This window comes from Nelumbo nucifera, chromosome 1 (genome assembly GCF_055504915.1).
Source record: "Nelumbo nucifera cultivar China Antique chromosome 1, China Antique-T2T, whole genome shotgun sequence".
Classification (NCBI taxonomy): domain Eukaryota; kingdom Viridiplantae; phylum Streptophyta; class Magnoliopsida; order Proteales; family Nelumbonaceae; genus Nelumbo; species Nelumbo nucifera.
In genome coordinates, this window is record NC_142649.1 from 201,497,217 (window position 1) to 201,518,932 (window position 21,716).

General features: G+C 40.9%; 1 protein-coding gene across 3 annotated transcripts in view; it reads left to right on the forward strand.

The window, feature by feature from the left end:
• The window catches only part of SBI1 (Leucine carboxyl methyltransferase), a 45,824-nt gene that overhangs the window by 14,411 nt on the left and 9,697 nt on the right, over positions 1-21,716 (forward strand). For all 3 annotated transcript variants that reach the window (XM_010277133.3, XM_010277132.3, XM_010277131.3), the window contains exons 4-6: positions 80-127; positions 430-511; positions 2,152-2,254. In XM_010277133.3, the coding sequence (XP_010275435.1) occupies positions 80-127; positions 430-511; positions 2,152-2,254 (233 nt within the window). The remainder of the gene's footprint in view (positions 1-79; positions 128-429; positions 512-2,151; positions 2,255-21,716) is intronic.

A 21,716-nucleotide genomic window follows, 5' to 3' on the forward strand; every position in this document is an offset into this window, starting at 1 on the left:
TTATGCTCTATATTATGTGCACTAAAGCAAGTATACATATTCATTGGTTTGACTATAAATATTCAATTTTGTTTTACAGGATGAAGGGAATGCGCCATATTTATATGTGGAACTGGATTTTAAGGAGGTGCAAGATTTGAAACATTTGTAGTTATCTCATGGGTTTAGTGGGCAATAACTAGGTCATAATTTTTGGCATGGGGGATGACAGTAGCTAAGTTAGGTGAAGATCGTCTATCATGTTGAAGAAACTTATATCATGTTATGCTTAGCCACTCTATGTGCCAACTTTCTAGTTTGGCTGCAATAGAGTTTTAGTATCATATTAGGAAGCTGAAGCAATGCATTTTATTTACTCTATGGTTGATTTATATTTTTGCTGTTGGTTCATAATATGCAACAAAACGTCCTTTGCTTTTTATTTATTAGGTGACTAGTAAGAAGGCGGCTCTTATAGACACTTGCAGCCAATTGAGGGATACAATTGGACCAACAGCAACCATTTCACGAGGTAGGTGCCATTTAATAGGATTGATATTAAAACCCAAAGTTCTTTTTATCCAAGGCTGGAAGTTGTGAAATCTTACTCTAGGCATTCATGACTGGATCTCATTACCATTTCTGAAATTTCTGAAACATTGAGTTTTTAGTATCATATTTAAAAGTGAATATCTTCTATATTGTATGCACTAATGCAAGCACATGTTCTGCCACTTGATGTGTTGACCTTCAAGTCTTCAACAACTCATGAGATCCCCAACCAAGTCATCTTTCTAGTTTGCCTGCACATTTTTCTATCGGGATCTATAGAGACTGTTTAGGTGATTGTCAATTACTTTGAGCATTGAAGCAAGGAGATGGGTCTCTACCCTTGGTTGAGGTATAATGACATCCAACCAAACTAATGACAAGATAATTGGAGGGGGAATGGAGTGATAGGGGGAAGGGGGTTTCAGAAAATCCTTGAGGTTTAGTTACCCCCAGGTGGTGTTTGGATGAAATTGAACTTTGATGGCAGTAGCTTGGGCAATCCTGGATCTTCAAGAATTGAAGGGGTGATAAGGGGTGACTTGGATGAGGGTGGAACCATTTGTGCGCGGTTTTCGATTCCAATGGAAGAAGGTGATTCAGTTAGGGCTGAACTTTTGGCAGCAGTTTTTTGGGTTCAAAAAGCTAAAGAAATCTGAATCATTGAAGGGGATTTGAAGATAGCAGTAGGGTGGCTGAAAAAAAGGTAAAGGGGTGGTTTGGCAGTTCAGACTGCAGAAGTGAAATTAGATTTTGCAAGTGGCTATCAAAAGATTTGAATATTCCAATAAGATGAGTAAGAAGATCTGCTACTTGTTTGGCAGGTGGTCTGGCAAAACAAGGAGTTTATAAGCAGAAAATGTATTGGGCACAATTGTAATAGAGCGGTGGGATGTGTCTTTGTAATGTATGGTTTATTTAAGTTGTATTCACAACCTCTTGTTGTAACCTTTTTTTTTTTAATTTTAATCAATCGATGAGTTTTTTTTTTTATGTTATTGATCGAGGGGGGGGGTGATGTTATGACTAGGTTTAAGGTAGTAATGAGCAATGTTTCAGCAAGGTGGCAAGGATGCTAGCATGGTCATGGGAAGGGGTGGTGAGGTACAGATAGGCAAATATATCTATTTGGAACTGGAGTTCACAAGGGTGGTGTGGTGAGGAGTTGTGTAAATGCATTGTGCTGGACTGTGAAACTGTTCAATAGTGGGCTGTAGCTGAGTGGGACATTGAGGACCCTTACATCACTTCTGTAATATTTTCTTTTAATAGAATTATTTTGTTGTTGACTGATTTAATTCAAAGAAAACTTGACCAAGGTTTCTGCTGCAATTAGTTTATTTTTGAGTACTAGTGGGTAGTTGAATGAAATTTCTGTGAAATGCATATTTGAATCTTCATTTTAGTTTTCCAAATATAGTATGAGGTATGCACAAACCTTTTACTTGCTGATATTCCTGCAGAAAACTATTATGTCGATCACTACTAGCCTTCTTCTATTAAGAACCATGGAACTGTTCACAAGTCAATGTCAATATTTTCCACTATCCTTTTATGTTATTTAACCAGTTAATTATTGACTTCTTCTCTTTTACACTAATTACAGACAGCCTGATTGTGCAGAGAAAGGGGAGGTACTAAGCGATCATTACAAACTACTTCCTGTTGATTTGCGTGACATTCCAAATCTAGATAGTATTATGGCTCAGGCTCAGTTGGATCCAAGGTGTGTGCATGTGGAGTTTCATTCTTCTAGATGCACTTCAATTTCTATTACAATACTTAATAGTTAATCTGGAATTGTTTATCAATGCCTTCACTATTTCTAGTTGATTTTATATATATATTTCAAATCTTTCATGACATCTTGGATGCAGTTTGATTCTTTTTAGTTTTAATTTTCAAATTGTTAAGAAACTTACAAAATTTGATTATAATATAGTTATAAGAGTGGAACTCTGGAAGCAGATCAAATTAGAAGAAAAGGTTCAAAACAGTATGCTGTCTACACATTTGAACAGAACTAATTGGTGGGGGTGAGCTCTCCGATACACTGAGTCTGACAAACTCTTTTCTAGCAAGAGCATTGACTAGTCTATTTGCATGAAGGTCCTGGAACATATGAAGACACTTCCTAAGTTGGAAGGACTGACCTGTGCCTATCTATAGTAGGGATGGGTGCTGATGAAGCATTGGATTTGGCTGCAGGTGTAGGTGACCTGGAAATGTTACCATAAACTTTGTGGAAGCTCAGAAAATCATGGTGCAAAAGACTGGAGGTGTGGAGAAAATATTAGAGCTGTTGGATTCCTACTTGGTGGCTCAGTTTCTAGATGTAATTGGATCAAACGGTGAGTTGCAGAATGGGCAGATAGAAAATGGCATAAGTTCTGTCCTGTGAGAGTGAGGATGGTGGGATGGGGCGTATTCCTGTTTATGTTTCATATCAAGAAGTATGCTTTATAAATTTTGAATGGGAGTCGGTGTAGTTTCTAAGACTAGAGTTGTAACTAGATTGCTGGTTTCCATTGGCTGGAGGCTTAATAAATGATCGTAACTCAAAGTTGTGGATTATTGTTTCTGGGAATGTGGTTGCAAGTCCATTGCCGGGGTGACCAGGGTTCAAATCTTGGAGCCTCTCTGTGTATATGCAGGGGTAAAGTTGCTTACATCTGTCCCTCCCCAGACCCTGCTTTGGCGGGAGACTTGTGTACTGGGCTGTCCTTTTTAAGTTTATTGATAAGAAAAAAATTGTCATGGGTCGAAGTTTGTTTGGCAAGAATTCTAGTTACAGCAGACAACCTGGATCAGATTCCAATTTCCAATAGATGCTGACCGGATGTTTGCTATCATGCTTTGTGAACTACAGATTATGATTGAAAAAAAATATCTAATCACATTTGCCTTCAATCATTTGATTGTGTTTGATAAGGAGAGGAAAGAGGAAGACAATGATGTGGTTGCATAGTTTTCAAGGCGCCAAGGCGAGGCTGGGCATCAGGGGGGCGCCTAGTCCCCTAGGCGATGGATTTTTTTATATAGAAAACATAGATCCTAGGGTAGTTCCCTAGGTACCATAGCCATATTAGCCATATTTCCTTAATAATTATTCATAATTTTCATAAGAAAAGTATAGAGTAAATGTTAAAGTATAGAAAATCAACATATTCATGAGAAGAAAAAAAAGAAGGTAAAGAAAATTCAAAAAACATAGGGGCTGAACCCTTATTTTTGTTATAGGAAAAGAAGAAAAGAAAATAGTAGTAGTGAGTAGGAGTAGTAGTAGCGGTAGTGGTAGCAGTAGTAGTAGTAGTAGCGGTAGCGGTAGCAGTAGTAGTAGTAGTAGCGGTAGCAGTAGCAGTAGTAGTAGTAGTACTACTACTACTTGGCGATTAGTACAAAACTGCTTGGCGATTAGGTGAGGCGAGCCTCAAAGGGTGCCTTGTCGCCTAGGCGCTCGCCTAGGCGTTGCCTTGACAACTATGTGGTTGGTTTCAAAGGTATTAAGTTAATTGTAGGTTTGTAGTTCATAAGCGGGGGCACATGGTTGGTGTTAGAGGTGAGAATCTGAGATTTGGTTTTCTGGGTAGAAATTTGGTTTTAGGTGGGTTTTGAATCATTACTATGGGGAAATCGGAGACTTTTTTAATAGAGACAAGTATAAGTGGGTAAGTGGTGGGTTGAATAAAATGAGCAATTTGAGTGAGGAAGATTTTGTCAGCATTGAAAATTTTGTGCTAACCAAAGTGAATTTTAAGGAAGAAGACAGTGAATTTTAAGGAGGCATGTGAGGAGGTTGGTCTCTATTCTAATTGATGGGATGTGGGGTTGGCCAGGAGTCATTGAAGGTGGGAACTTGATGGGGTCGAGCTTGTTTGAGGAGGCAACCCTATGGTTATATTGTCTCTGGATTGAAAAGAAATAGTTTTTGATTGTCGCAAGTTGCAACAATAGTTTGTTTCATATTTGCAAGGCAGTTGAAGTTTTGGAGGTCATGAAAATGTTTTAAAATGCGGAGGTGTGACATGAGGTGTTCAACTACCTGGAGGCTTGAGGTGTAGTTTAGAATGGAAGAGGTGTTAGCCTCCTGAACACAAGGAGGTGTAAGCCTTTTTAAGAGGGGGATGAGGAGGAATAAGAGGAAGGAGGATCTCACTTTTCTTTATTTTTAAAAAGAATCTTTATATTAAGAATAATGAAGATGCATAACACTAGCTTATAGGGGGGTGTCTTGTCAAAGATGGTGAGCTTAATGAAGGTTGGATGTTGGATTGGGATTTGCACCTTTAAAGTCCATTGACAGCCCTAGTAGAAGATACTGAGCTTAATGAGAAGGTTGACATGTGTCACATGCTATGGTTAGAGAAACTCGAGATACCTATTGAAAGGTTGGGGGTGGATTTGGGTGATACTATGGATGTGAACCAAGGCCTTTATCAGGATTTTGTCATTGTTCTTAGAGGATTCTTTGTCAAAGGGAAAGAGGATTAGTATGATGATAAGAGTTAAGAGTAATAGGAATTTTCAATTATTCCTCATTACCAAATTATTCTCTTGACTAAAAAGCGGTTTATAGGGAGCTGGTCCGTTAAAAAGGGTCTGCAAGAAGGGGTTTGGGGGGGGGGTTGGTAGTTAAGGGCAACAGTTGTATCTCTGGTCACTCTAGATGGTTGTTTGATATAGCTGATGAATTTCTTTTCTGATTTGACATCTAATAGGAGATCAGGTGAAACTGTAGGAGATGTAAATCTGCAATGGTGCTGCCCCAGATCAATGAAAGAGATGTTAGAAAGATGGAAACTCTTGGGCATGTCCAGAAAAGGAAAATTTTGTTGGTCAACAGTTCCAGCAACAATTTTGTGGGCCATCTGGTATGAAAGGAATAGCAGAACTGTTGAACAGAAGCCTAATTCAGAATTGGGGGCAGTCAATGTGGCAATAGAGGAACTAAAGAGTTGACTGTCTGTACACAAGGATGATGTGCTTTCTGCTTCTTTTTTGAGGGTGGGATTTTTTGGGGGTCCTAATTCTCAGAGTCAAGTCGGGAAGAGAGATGGAAGAGAGGAAAGAACAAACAGTTTGGTGGGTGTTTCACCTTATGACTGTTGACACCCTAAAAGAGATATTTATATTAAAGAAAGTAAAAGGACAAATCTGCCCTTAGTGTACAAAAGAAAGAGTATAGAAAATAGATGTACAACAAAAGAAGTAAATGTACAAAAATAGCCTAGTGGCTAGATCTTCTCATTGTCTCTACACTCTCCCTCAAACTGATGCCTAGGAATAAGCATAAGTTTGTCCACGAGAAATAGATGCTGAGCTCGAGTCATTGCTTTTGTCAATAGGTCTGCCAGTTGGAGCCTGGAGGAGACAAAAGGAAGAGATATAGCACCCTCAAGAAGGAGATCGCGGATGAAGTGGCAATCAACTTTTATGTGTTTGGTGCACTCATGGAAGATAGGGTTGGAGGCAATTTTGATTGCACTGACATTGTTTGAATGGAGAGGAACAAATGGTGATGGTTCATTAAGTATTTCAAGTAGAATTGCTTGGAGCCATATGATTTCACTACACAAGGAAGACATAGCTTTGTACTCAACTTCAATGGAAGATTTTGATACAATAGGTTGTTTCTTGCACTTCCACGAGATAAGGGAGTTGCCTAAGAATACACACCAGCTGGTAGTGGATCGTCGGGTGTCAGGGCATCTAGCCCAATCAGCATCCGCATAAGCCGTAAGGTTTCTGGAAATGAAGAGGAGAAAAAAATCTCATGTGATAAAGTGCCCCGTACATATCTAATGGTCTGATGAACTATAGATAAATGAGGTTGTCTTGGAGAAGACACGAACTGGCTCACCAGTTGAACTACATATGATATATCTGGTCGAGTCATGGTGAGATATAGATTAAACTCCCCACTAGTTGACGATAAACAGTAGGATCTTCTAGAAGAGAACCATCACCTTTGCTGAGTTTCAAATTCAGTTCTAGTGGGATATCCACAATCTTGGACTCACTGAGATTTGCCGGTTTAACTAGATCAACCACATACTTTTGTTGGTTAACAAAATAGTCCTGAGAGTTTCGACTCACTTCAAGCCCCAAGAAATATGTCAGAGGCCCCAAGTCCTTCTTCTTAAAGGATTTACTGAGTAACTGTTGCAACTCAGTAATTCCTTCTACAACATCCCCTGTAATGAGTATTTCATCGACATAAAGAAGTAAGATCGTCACTCCCAGCTTCCGCCTTAAAATGAATAAAGAATAATCTGAAGAACTCTGGATAAAGCTTGCATCAATGATACCAGATCTGAATTTTTCAAACCAGGCTATAGGAGCTTGTTTTAAGCCATAGAGTGACTTCTTCAGACGACAAACAATTTGTGGGTCTGTACAATATCCAGGAGGGGGCTTCATATAGATTGTCTCCTTTAACTCCCCATGGAGGAAAGCATTCTTTACAACCATTTGATGGATTGTCCACTGTTTGGCTGCAAATATAGCTATCAGAAGTTGTACAATGGTCATTTTTTCTACAGGAGCAAAGGTCTCCTCATAATCTATCCCATATTCCTATTTATAGCCTTGTGCAACCAACATAGCCTTGTATCTATCTAGGCTCTCATCAGATTTCAGTTTCACTCCCTATGAGAGATGTCTTAGGTGGAGTTTTGACCAAGTCCCAGGTGTCGTTCTCAAAAAGGGCTCGGATCTCAGAATCCATGACATCTTTCCAGTTTGGTTCTACTACAGCTTGTTGGTAAGATCAGTGAATGTCGGTGGAAGATAAAACAATAGAGAAGGAACTATTGTTCGGTGAAAAATCATAATGGTCAGGTGGGCGAGAAATTCTAGAAGAACGATGTAAAGTGGGTACAATGGGTTCAAGTGGAGGACTAGGTGCACTTACTGGGGCAGTTGGGGTGACTGGATCGGCAGTTGGTGGTGGAGCGGAGGGGGGATTTGGGATTGAAGAAGACCGTTGCTTCTTGAAGTAGGTCTGAAATTGCTGTGGAGGTGATATTGGTATGCTTGAGGTACTTGTAGAGTCAAAACTATGCAACAAGGAAGTGGAAGGAGCTGGAAATTTTACAATTTGTTAAAAAAAGACACTCTCCATAGTTGTCAAGGCGACTAGGCAATTTTCCATGGGCGCCTCGCCAAACTTCCTGGATTTTGTGTACTAGGTGCTCGCCCAAAGACTTAAGCGGGTGCCTAGGTGACTAGGCGAGTGCCTACATACATCTAATAATTTTATTTTAATTTGTTTTTTGATATTTTATTTGATGCTTTATTCTTTTAAAATAAAATCGGTTACACATTATCATTATTTTATTATTAAGACAACAATACAAAGCCTTTGTCTTCTTCTTCGTTTACATACATAAGGGTTTTTTCGGTTCGATAGGAGAGGGAGGAGAACTGAAGACTTCATGCCCTAGCCCAACTCCATCGCACCTCAGCTTCAGCAGGTAAGTTTTTCTCTTCTTCTTCTTCCGCCCCTAATTGTTCGCAGTCGCTAGTCCTAGTCTCAGTCCCTTTTTTCTTTTCGAAAAAGTAGGGGCTCTGCCCCTATACTCCTCCCCGCCTCTGACTGTTCCTAGTCGATAGTCTCAGTCCTTTTTTTTTTTGAAAAAATAGGGACCTATACTCCTCCCTGCCCCTAATCCCCTATACTTTTATACTCCTATCCTCCCTTCCTAGTTCTTGCACTTATTTATTTATTTATTTTTAGTTAATAGTTAGTGTACATGCTTGCTAGTTATATGAATTTTATAGCTTTATACTCATTTGAATGATTTATAGAGTTAATAGTTAGTGTACATGCTTGCTAGTTAGCACACAAAACCAATAAAATAGCTTACAAAAGCATAGATAAAGTAAAAACTCAAGAAATTAACATTTTAAAATTCCAACGCCTAAGCGACGCCTAGGCGCCTAGGTGTCTGGGCGCCCTGTGGTTGCCTAACCTCGCCTTTGGTGCCTTGAAAACTATGATACTCTCAAGGAAAAACTACATTATGAGAGATTCGAATACGACAGACCAAAGGTCATAACAAAGGAATCATTTATGTTCAGAATTGTACCCTATAAAGGCACACAAAGCCGCTTGTGTAGTTAGCTTTGTGTGTTCATGAGGTGGAAGGTGAACAAAACAAGCACAACCTAAAACCTTGAGCATAGATAAATCTGGAGGCTTGTGGAAGAGAGATTGGAAAGGGGAAGAATTATTTAAAACAGATGAAGGAAGATGATTTATGAGATACACAACAGTGCTGGCAGCCTCCACCAAAACCAAGAGGGTACGTGGGATTCTTGTAGAAGTGTTCTGAGTCTTTTGACTACACTCAAAACATGCCTATTCTTTTTTTTTGCTACCCTATTTTGTTGTGTGGTGCCTGGACAGGATTTTTGGGATTGAATTCCATATTGTTTTAAGTAAGTTTGGAAATCCCCATCAAAATACTCTCCCTCTGAATCCAATCGTAGCACACATATTCGGGCATCAAATTGGGCAGTAACATAAGTATGAAAGTACTTAAATACAGAATAAACTTCAGAATTCTTTCGAAGAAAATAAACCCAAGTGAAGTAGGTGCAATCATCAATAAAAGGTTACAAAGTACTTATAACCCAATCGTGAAACAACAGGAGACGACCAAACATCACTATGTATTAAATGAAACGAAACTGTAGCATGCTCAGAGTTAGAAGGAAAAGGTAAAATATGACTTTTACATAAACCACAAGTAATACAATCTTTATTAATATTCTTAAAGGAAATAACAGAAACAGGTAAACTACCAGAAGCAAATAACTGATCAAGTATCTTAGAAAACGGATGGCCAAGGTGTTTATGCCACAAATGCCAATTAAAGGACTCTGTTGAAGTTTGACCTGCCCTAGAATTCTGTCTTGTTCGTTGACTGTAAAGTAAAGTAAACAGCAAGAAGTAGGAGAGGAAAGAAGAAAAGAGAAAAGAGAGAAAAGAGAGAAAAGAGAGAAGGGCTGGTTCGATTTAGAGAAAAGTCAATCCCTAGATTCGGCCAGACCTGTTATTATATTATTAACTTATTGGAAAAGACTTGAGTGCCCTTCTTTAAGTAAGAGGCACTCGAACTAACATAACAGTACACATCAACATTCTCAACAAGTACAAAGATTGAAATACCCCTTCACTAACACCACTAACACTCCCCCTCAAGCTGGTGAGTATATATCATATAATCCTAGCTTGTTACATATGTAGTCCACTCTCCCCCGACTCAAGCCTTTTGTAAACAAGTCTGCCCACTGGTTTCCCGTACTAACATATGCAGTTTCTATCACCCCATTCAGCACCTTCTCTCTCACAAAATGACAGTCAACTTCGATGTGCTTGGTTCTTTCATGAAACACTGGATTGGAAGAGATATGAACCGCTGCCTGATTGTCACAATAGAGCTTCATTGGAGTATTGATGTCATATCCTATTTCCTGTAGAAGGTTCCTCAGCCACACTAATTCACAAGCAGTATGTGCCATGGCCCTATATTCTGCTTCTGCACTGCTTCTTGCCACAACTGTTTGCTTCTTACTTTTCCATGTTACCAGGTTACCCCCCATAAAGGTGCAATAGCCTGTGGTAGATCGTCTATCAGACATAGAACCTGCCCAATCAGCATCGGTGTATCCTTCTACTACCAGTTTTCCATCACTTCTGTACAGCAAACCACGACCAGGAGCTCCTTTCAGATACCTCACAATCCTTAGCACTGCATTCCAATGTGGGACCAAAGGTTTCTGCATGAACTGACTCACCACACTAACCGCAAATAAAATATCTGGCCGAGTAATGGTTAGATAGTTTAGTTTGCCTATAAGTCGTCAGTATCTGCCAGGCTCTTCAAACACTTCACCTATATCACTGCTCAGCCTCGTATTTGTTTCCATAGGTGTCTCAGCCGGTTTAGTACCCAATAATCCTGTTTCTTCCAGTAAATCAAGCACATATTTCCTCTGGCACAAATTAATGCCATGCTTAGATCTTGTTACCTCTATGCCCAAAAAGTATTTCAACTTGCCAAGGTCCTTTGTCTGAAAGTGTTCCTGTAGGAATGCTTTCAATCTGTCAATGCCCATTTTATCATTCTCAGTCACAACGATATCATCCACATACACCACCAATATTATTTTGCCTGCCGAAGAGTCAAAACTGAAGACAAAGTGATCAACTTGGCACTGTTTCATACCAAACTTCTTGACCACCTCACTGAACCTACCAAACCATGCTCGAGGGGACTGTTTAAGTCCATAAATAGCCTTCTTAAGTCTGCATACCTTACCATCCTCCCCCTGAGCAACAAACCTGGGTGGTTGCTCCATGTAGACCTCCTCGAGCAAATCACCATGCAAAAAGGCATTTTTGATATCTAGCTGATGGAGAGGCCAATCATACATAGCTGCAAGAGAGATGACGACACGAACTGACCCTATTTTAGCAACCGGGGAGAATGTCTCTGTGTAGTCAATGCCATAGGTTTGGGAGTACCCTTTGGCAACCAGCCGCGCCTTCAGGCGCTCAACACGACCATTTGGCAAGTACTTAACACCATACACCCACTTACAACCGACAGCCTGCTTCCTAGGAGGAAGAGCGGTGAGATCCCAAATGTGATTATGATGCAGAGCAGAGAGCTCTTCTTCCATAGCACGACACCACTCTGGGGAGGTAAGGGCTTCCTGGACATCCTTAGGAACAACCACGGAGGATAACAAAGATATGAACTGGAGATGGGAGGCGGAGAGGTGGGTAAGTGAAACAAAATTGGAAATAGGGTGAAGGGTGCAAGTACGCTTACCTTTCCGGAAGGCAATAGGAAGATCTAGGTCAGAGGCCGGTGTCGGAGCTGGAGCTGGATCTGTTGACGGTGATGAAGCTGGAGGAGATGTAGCCGGTACACGCGGGCGATGTGTATATACGTGACGGATGGGTGGACGGTCAACCGATGGTGGCACCGGAGGCAAGGACGTAGGCATGACTGGAACCAGAGGAGGTGGATCAGCCACAGGAAAAGGAAGAGGAGGTGGTGATGTGGGGGAAGCAGCAGCACCGGACCCCACGAAGAACGGAGTAGACTTGAAGAATGTAACATCAGCACATACCAAGGAACGACGAGAACTGGGATGATAACACTTGTACCCTTTCTGAGTTCGGGAATAGCCAAGGAAGATACACTTCAGGGAACGTGCATCTAACTTGTCAGTCCCGAGACTCAGATTATGAACGAAGCAGACACACCCAAATACCCGAGGAGAAAGCGGAAACGGAGACATGTTGGGGAATAAGACATTAAAAGGAGAATGGCCATCAAGGATAGATGTGGGCATCCGATTAATTAAGAAACAAGAGGTGAGCATTGCATCGCTCCAAAAGGTTTTGGGAACATTCATGTGGTGCATGAGGGAACGTGCCGTTTTTACAAGATGGCGGTTCTTTCTCTCAACAACCCCATTTTGTTGCGGAGTGTAGGTACATGAAGTTTGGTGTATAATGCCATGTTGGTCCAAGTATTCTTGAAAAGATGAAGACAAGTATTCACGACCATTATCAGAACGGAAAATTTTGATGTGAACGCCAAATTGATTGCGGATCTCAGCATAAAATTTCTGGAAGATGGAAAATAATTCACTTCTTTCTTTCATTAAATAGAGCCACGTCATTCTTGAACAGTCATCAACAAAAATAACAAAATACCGGTATCCATTATATGACATCACTTTATAAGGACCCCAAACATCTGAAGGAATTAAAGAAAAAAGACTCGACACATGGTTATCGACCCTAGAACGAAAGGGAACACGATGGTGTTTCCCAAATTGACAAGACTCACAATCTAAAACAGAAAGTTGACTCAATGAAGGGACTAAGGACTGCAACACTTTCAACGAAGGATGACCAAATCTACAATGCCACTGGAGAGGAGAAATGGATGACTGAAGGGCCGTTGACGTTCGTCCACCACCATCAAGATAATACAGTCCACCGGCTTCATGCCCTCCACCAATCTTCATCCCCGTCTTGAGATCCTGAAACACACACAGAGAAGGGTAAAAAGTGATGGAGCACTTAAGGGACTTGTCAACTTACTAACAGACATAAGATTAAATGGAAGCTTAGGAACATATAAAACAGAGGATAGGGATACAGGGTCTAGGTCAACATTACCAACACCACAGATAGATGACGTGGAGCCATTAGCAAGGGTAACAGATTGTGATGTTGAGCAATGAGTGAGAGATGAAAACACACCTGGAGTTCCCGTCATGTGATCGGAGGCTCCAGAGTCAATAATCCAGGGGTTGGGTGTGGATGCCAAACAAGCCATACCTGAGTGTGCAAAGGAAGCTGTGTTCTACTGCGACTTGGATTGAACAAACCTCTCATACTCATCACGAGGAACACTCACCATCTCCTTGCCTGGACCATCTGAGGGAGTAGAAGGCATTGGGTCAGCTGACCGATTCTCCTGTCTAGAGCTGAATATGGTGTCACTAGTCATGGCATGGTTGGCCCACGTCGAGGGAGGACCATGTAAGTCATAGCAGTAGTTAATGGTATGTCCATCCAAACCACAGTGAGTACACTTCCGTGGACCCGAGCCACGTCCTCTACCACGAGCTCCCTTTGAATCTCTGCCTCCAGTACGACCACCACCATGGATATGTGTAGATCCACCACTACCACTCCTGCCAGGCTGGGCTCCTCGAGTCCCACTTCTGCCACCTCGACCTCTCGACACTGCAAATGCTGATTTATCGGAGACATTAGAGTCCATAGATTCAATGGAAGCCCTCCGAAGACGAGCAAACACCTCCTCTAAAGATGGAAGAGCAGATCCCCCTAGTATCTGGGCTCGTACTGGTTCATACTCAGACTTCAGCCCCACCAGAAACCGTGTCACATCAAGCTGCTCTCGCTGTTGCTGTTGAACTTTGACATCTGAAGTGAGAGGATGATAGACATTTAACTCATTACGGATATTCCTCACACTGGCATAGTACTCCTCAAGGCTCTGATTTCCCTGTTGTAGATTGAAGTATTCCTGATACAGTTGATATACCCTAGTGGTATTATCCTGACCTGAATACAGTTTCTTAGCATGATCCCACACCTCTTTGGCTGTGTCAAGAAACATGAAGTTCACACTGATTTTGGGTTCCATACTGTTCCACAACCATGTAATGATCTGTGCATCTTCCTGTTCCCAGTCTTCATACTCCTGAGAATTAGCGAGGGGTTTCTCCTCTCTTATATGCTTCACTTTCTTCTTCGCCTTTAGAAAAACCTCTACAGACTTGGCCCAAGGGACATAATTCTCTCCATTCAGTTTAATGGAGGTCATTTGGACATTCAGGTAGTCAGTAGATATCATGACACTAGGTTTACTATCACTGTTATCTGCCATTGCCGAACTCCCTTATCACTGAATTCTGAGCACTGAATTATGAGCACTACACACTGCACACTACACACAGACACTTCACCGAAATCTACACATTGATTTCAACAGTAATAAATGCTGAGAACTGCAACACCACAAACCCTACTCACCGAAATCTGCACACTGATTTCAGCAGTATTAAATGCTGAAAACTGCAACACCACAACCCCTACTCACCGAGGTCTACACACTGATTTCAGCGATATCAAATGCTGAAAACCACACTTGTAACACCACCAACACTTAATCCACAACTATAGGAAGTTTCACCATTAAGTAGACACTATTGCCATTCGAATCACACACAAACCAGAATAAACCCTAGCATACTGCAATCTGAAAACCCATCATGCGAACTGTACTACACCTCTCATGTATTCCATAACAGAAAAAGTATATAAAAAAAAATTACCTCATCGCCTGAAGGCCAACCACACAAAGGGCTGAGACACCACTGCACCACACGTACCAGCCCTAACTAGGGCTTAGAAACCACAGCAACCAATCACCAGCGACACAATCGGAGGCATAGAAACCTCCTAGGGAAGAGGGCGATCACTCCTTTTCAGCCCTTTTCCCAGTCTCCAACTCACAACTGAGAAACCCAAGAGAAACCCTAATTCGAATGCGCAGAAGATAGAATTCTAGCAAGTCTGATTTGGTGAACCTTGCTCTGATACCATGTTGAAGTTTGACCTGCCCTAGAATTCTGTCTTGTTCGTTGACTGTAAAGTAAAGTAAACAGCAAGAAGTAGGAGAGGAAAGAAGAAAAGAGAAAAGAGAGAAAAGAGAGAAAAGAGAGAAGGGCTGGTTCGAATTAGAGAAAAGTCAATCCCTAGATTCGGCCAGACCTGTTATTATATTATTAACTTATTGGAAAAGACTTGAGTGCCCTTCTTTAAGTAAGAGGCACTCGAACTAACATAACAGTACACATCAACATTCTCAACAAGTACAAAGACTGAAATACCCCTTCACTAACACCACTAACAGACTCAAAACCAGAAGAAGTAGAAAGCAAACAAGAAGTAGAAACGAGTGTAACCTTATTCATCTCAAAATCCAGAGCAAAGAGTCGTCCTAGTCTATGTCTTTTCCCCTTCACCTTCCTAGTTTGCCGGTCCTGTATCAAACATCCATCAGAAGTGAATGAGACAATGTTGTCTTCCTCTACAAGTTGGCCAACAAAAATCAAATTGGTGGTGCACTTAGGTACAAATAAAGTTTTGGATTAAATGAAACAGAGATGACTTGGAGGTAGATAAATACAATGGAAAAGTACGGATATGTCTATTGCAGATTTCTGAATTCCACTGTAGACCTATAAAAATTCAAAATGCCAAATACCCCAACTCTATACACCAATGCCCGCCTGTGAATTGGCATCAATTTCGAGCTAGCACCTACCCCAACTGTACTTTGGGCCTAAGAATTCTGACCTAGGGCTGAACTGTCATTCTCCCTAAATGCAAATCATCACAAGTATATATAATTTTTCACCATTTGCAATGACAATGTATTTATTGGGAAGATGGGGTTTGGGATACTAACCGAGTGTGGCTCCTGTCATATGGTTAGAGGCTCTTGAGTTAATATACCATAGGTGATTTGGTGAGGGACAATAGGTTGGTAACTCATCAGGCATGCCAATAGTAGAGAACGCTGAGGAGATGGCCGAGGACATGAGCTGTTGAATCCGTTCTTCAGATATGCCACTAGAGGTGCCATTTTGGCCAACCACAGAAGTAATGGAGGAGGCATATGATCTGTAGTTTTCAAGGCGCCTAGGTGGGGCTAGTCGACCACAGGGCGCCTAGGCGTTGGAATTTTAAAATGTTAGTTTTATTGAGTTTTTACTTTATATATGCTTTTCTAAGTCATTTTATTGGTTTTGTGTGCTAACTAGCAAGCATGTACACTAACTATGAACACTATAAATCATTCAAATGAGTATAAAATTCATATAAAAAGCTAACAATATAAAATGTTACCAATAAAAAGGAGTCTAAACCAACTAGGCAAGGCAACTACACTAAAAAACTAAACTAATAAAGTAATAAATACTAAAAATATTTTTTAAATTCACAAAGAGTCAAAGACATACCTTCGACTTTGAAGTGAATGTTGAGCATTGTCCTTCTTTAGTGTTCTCTCTTTTCTCACTTTTCCTTTAACATTTAACACACACACACAAATCAATAATAAATTAAACAAAAAGCATTGTAAATTTATAATAAATGAACAAATAATAAAAGGAATTATCAATTTTGTAGAAAACTAGGAATCAAATTAAACACATATGACATACCTTGATGGAAATTTATCTATTCTAGGCATTTAAAGGAAGTAGATAGGAAGTAGGAACCAAATAAGCAATGAATAAAACCATAACAAAAAATAAATATGGCACTTATCCAATTCTCTAGAATCTCTACAAAAGGATTAAGGATAACAAAAAATGAAGTTTGTAGATGATCGATAAAGAAAAATGTCTAGCTAATTTCAGTATCTAGGTAATAAGAGCCCACAACCCCTCCACTAAATCCGCCAACATCATTAACAACACAATCAACATCATCTGCATCCTCATCGTCTTCATCTTCCCCACCAAGTTCTTCGACTTCATCTTCATCTTCATCTTCATTATCCTCAATGTTTCTATCCCACATTAAGTCTTCATTTCTTCTTCTTGCACAACACTCTTTCCTTTGTCTTGTCCCCTACCATCGCTTCTTCCACGACCACCTCTACCTTCGCTTCTACTTGCATGTGTATAAACTGTATATGCACTTCTCCTCTGCCATTTTGCACCCTCAACAACTTCAGTTGCACCTAATACTTCATCCACTTTATTCCATGTGAGATCACCACCTTCATAAACGAGCTCATTTGATGGGTCTCTTCCAGTCAACCATTCACTACTCTCATCAACATCATCGAAGCAAATGGGATCAAATTGTCGTGGGTTTGCACGTCTTGTCAAGAACCTCTCACGAAAACGTTGATTATATTGGACAAAGACAAGATCGTTAAGCCTCTTTTGATCAAGTCTGTTCCTCTTCTTGGTATGAATCTATATTCATAACAAACAAAAATAAGAAGATTATAAATATTTTAACTTTTATAATCATAAATCAATTAATAAATAATAATAAAATTACTTACATGCTCAAAGGTGCTCCAGTTACGCTCACAGGCAGAAGACATGCACGTAAGACCTAATATGCGTAATGCAATATGCTTAAGGTCTGGTGTGCAATGTCCATAAGTATGCCACCAATCAACTACAAAGTACAAATTACAAATAAAGAAAAAAATTAAATTAGAGAGTACAGTAGAAGATCAAGACTGTAATCAGTCTTGAATCCTAATAGGTTTTAGGTTTACAAAATAGAAGAAAAGTGAGAGAAAGGAGAGAGAATATAAGAGAAATAGGAGAACACAAGTGGTTGAAAGGAGGGACAGATTCTAACAGATCTGCCGCCGCCACTCTCTTAATATTTATAGGTTATGTTTAGTACATAATGGAAAGGACACATTTGCCCTTAGTACTTACATAATAAATAAAGTAAATAAAAGCTGAAATAAATAACAACTGAATTAACAAACTGACACTACTATAACTGAAACAAATAACTACACTGTTGTCCTACGAACACAGTGGGGACCACTGCAGTGGGGCCCACATCAGTGTTCTCTACACTCCCCCTCAAGTTGGGAGTAGATATCTATCATTCCCAACTTGGATAGGTCTGTCTCTAACTTCTTCCTTGGTACAGCCTTGGTGAGGATATCCGCGAGCTGCATATTAGATGTGATGTACGGAAGACACACTTCTTGCGATGTGACCCTTTCTCACACAAAATGTCGATCAACTTCGATATGTTTAGTTCTGTCATGCTGCACTGGGTTGTGGGTTATATTAATAGCTGCCTGATTATCACAATACAACATTAAGGGCTTTTCATAGTCAATACCCAACTCTTCGAGTAGTGACCTCAGCCATAAGATTTCAGCCACTCTATTAGCCATTGACCTGTATTCCGCTTCAGCACTGGAGCGGGAAACAACACTCTGCTTCTTACTCCTCCAAGAGACAAGATTACCTCCCACAAGGGCACAATATCTAGAGGTAGACCTTTTGTCATCAACACTCTCAGCCCAATCGGCATCTATATAGACTTCCACCCTCATGTGATTATTGTTCTTGAGCAATATACCTCTACCCGGGCATCTCTTCAAGTATGCTAATATTCTCTCTGCCGCAAGAAGATGAGAAGTTCTAGGGGAGTGCATGTACTGGCTAACAACACTAACTGCATAGTTGATATCCGGCCGAGTGAGGCAGAGATTAGGAGCTTTCCAACCAACCGTTGGAACATAACTTTGTCTTCAAGAGGCTCCCCATCCTCTGCACTAATCTTGTGATTTTGTTCGATGGGTGTATCAGTCGGCTTAACACCCAACTTTCCAGTTTCTGCCAATAGATCTAGAACATATTTTCTCTGAGAGATAAAAATCCCTGCTTGGATCTAGCAACCTCAATACCCAAAAAGTACCGTAGTGCACCAAGATCTTTCACCTCAAACTCTTGATGAAGGAGTTGTTTGAGGGACTCTATCTCATGACTGTCATTTCCTGTCACCACAATATCATCAACATATACTGCTAGTAGTGTCAGAGAGGACTCCACCCTCTTGATGAATAGTGTATGATTTGACTGGGCCTGTACATAACCAAACTTTCCAAGGGCTAATCTGAACCTATCAAACCAGGCTCTAGGTGACTGCTTCAAACCATACAATGCCTTGTTCAGTTGGCACACCTTCTTACCTGTTTCTGTATCATAGAATCCAGGAGGCAACTGCATGTAAACCTCTTCCTATAAGTCTCCATTTAGAAAGGCATTTTTAACATCCATCTGAAACAGGGGCCAAGAATGATTTGCTGCAAGGGATAACAGAACTCGGATGGTGGTCATCTTGGCTACTGAGGCAAAGGTCTCCAAGTAGTCTATACCATAAGTTTGATTGAACCCCTTTGCAACCAGTCGGGCTTTGTACCTTTCAATAGAGCCATCAGCATTATGCTTCACAGTGAACACCCATCTGCATCCCACCGGTTTCTTTCCTTTTGGTGGGTCAACCAGTGCCCAAGTATTATTCTTCAATAGGGCATCCATTTCGACTTGCATAGCATCTTTCCATTCTGGAACTGATAAGGCTTCTTGCACTGTTCTTGGAATAGGGACATCGGCAATGGAAGTGAGATAGGACCGGTAAGATGGAGACAGACGATCATAGGATAAGAGCTGTGAGATGCTGTGAGCTGTAGAAGTGGTGCAATGTCGTTTCCTTGCGAATGGCAATAGGGAGATCATGGTCATCCACCGGAGGGGAAGTGGCAACTGTTAGAGGTATCTCAGTAGGCTCTGGATCTGGAGCCGTAGAAGGAACTGGAGTTGGCCGGGACTGCCAAAGACTAGGATCAACCTGCTTGCATCACCTGTGATAGACTCAACTCCGGCTCCCTCTGACCACCCTCACCACTACAGCCTTCATTATCCAGTGGAATAGGTAAAGGAACAACCCCACTCAAAACAGCCCCACTTCTATCAGCCTCACTTCCACTCTCACTGCTCTCCCCCTGAGGAAAGAAACTCAAAACAGCCCCACTCTCACTGCTCTCCCCCTGAGGAGAAACCCTAGGATAATAGGATGTCTCCTCAAAGAAGGTGACATCCATGGGGACAAACCGTTTCCCTGAAACCGGATCATAGCAGCAATAACCCTTTTGAGTTTGTGCATAACCAAGGAAAATGCATTTGGAGGCCTTAGGTTCAAACTTGGAATGATGAGGCCCGAGAAGCTGAACGAAACAGGTACAACCAAAGGTTTTAAGGGGGACAATGAACAACTCCTCGTCTGGGTATAGAAGGGAATAGGTACATTGGAGGTAAACATAATGCTTCTAGTCACCTCCAAGATATGCCTATTCTTCCTTTTGGCAACGCCGTTCTGCTGTGGTGTATAAGGGCAAGTGCTCTGGTGAATAACTCCTTGGCTAAGAAGGTAGGAGGTCAATGGCTGAGCAAAGTATTCCTTTGCATTATCAGATCTAAGGACTTTGATTTTGGTCTCAAACTGAGTGAGAACCATTTGATGGAAGTTTTGGGTCAGAGCAAGAACCTCATCCCGAGAACGCATAAGATAGACCCAAGAAAAACGGGTATGGTCATCAACAAACAGTAGAAAATATCTGTACCCACCCATAGAAGAGATATGATATGGCCCCCAAACATCAGTATGCACAATATCAAAAGAGGAATTACTCCTTTTATTACTTAAAGAATAAGAGGTTCTACAATGTTTGGCAAACTCACAACTCTCACACCTCAACTTTGATAACTCAACAGACTCAAATAAAGCAGGAAACAAACTCTTCAAAGACTTAAAAGACAAATGACCTAATTGGTTATGCCAAAGCATAACCGAACTCACAGACTAGGAAACAAAAGACTTCTTATCCACTGACTCCTCCCGACGAGAACTCTCTCCAAGCAGATAGATCCCGTTTGTCTCACGGCCAGTCCCAATCACCTTCCTCGTCTCCAAATCTTGAAAAACACATCGGTCAGGGAAAAAGGTTACTGAACAGTTCATGTGTTTGTTAATACTACTAACTGAAAGCAGGTTAGTATCAAGCTTAGGAACATGCAAGACAGAAAATAAAGAGATAGTATCCGATAGCTTGATGTCCCCCTTGCCCGAAATGGGAACAAGAGAGCCATCAACAATGGATACTCTATCTCAGCCAGAGGACAAGTGATAAGAAGTGAATAAAGATGGCAAGCTAGTCATATGGTCAGATGCACCTGAATCTATGTAGTGGTCAGTATTACCTGGAGCTGAAGCATGGTAAGCTGAGGCTCGAGTACCTGAATGTGCAAATGCAGATGTGGCAGGAGCTGATGGTGACTAAGATGGCTGAGCTGAACTCCCAACTTCCTTTTCCAACTGTATGAGGGCAGCCCGAACAACAACTAAAGTCTCTAGGGATGTGCCTGATGAGGATGCTGAATCAGTGTTCACTGCCATATGAGCATTGCCCTTCTTATTTCTTAGTTTTGTTGGGACCAAGTGAGGATGTAGCTTCCAACAAGTATCTTTTGTGTGCTTGGGTTTCTTGCAATGTTCACATACCAGATGTACAACAAAAGAAGTAAAAGTACAAAAATAGCCCTGCGGCTAGATCTTCTCACTGTCTCTACACTAATTGGCTCATACATGTACAATACAGCATCTCATTGTACAAAGGACCATACTTATATTTTAATGCAATACATTATACTTTACCTTTCTCAAAAATCAAAAGAACAATCACAGCAAGGACCAAACTTCAGGCCAGGTAGTTAGGTGGTAAAGCAATAGTGTATGGTTGTGGGGAATCCATTGGGACTGGTGGAAGTGATAGAAGAACTAGAGGAAAAAAACTGCTAACCAGTTCCCGTGTTGAAAGAACTAGAAGTAATAGAAAAAGAAAAGTTGGTTTTCTTGCTAATTTTTATCACAACCAAATGGTCATCATCCACAGCAAATCCCAAGCATGCTCTCTGGTTTCTAATATATGTTGTTACCTGGAAAAATTGCTTGATGTTACTTTCTGGAGCAGTACCTATAGTTGTATCCATGCCGGTGTTAT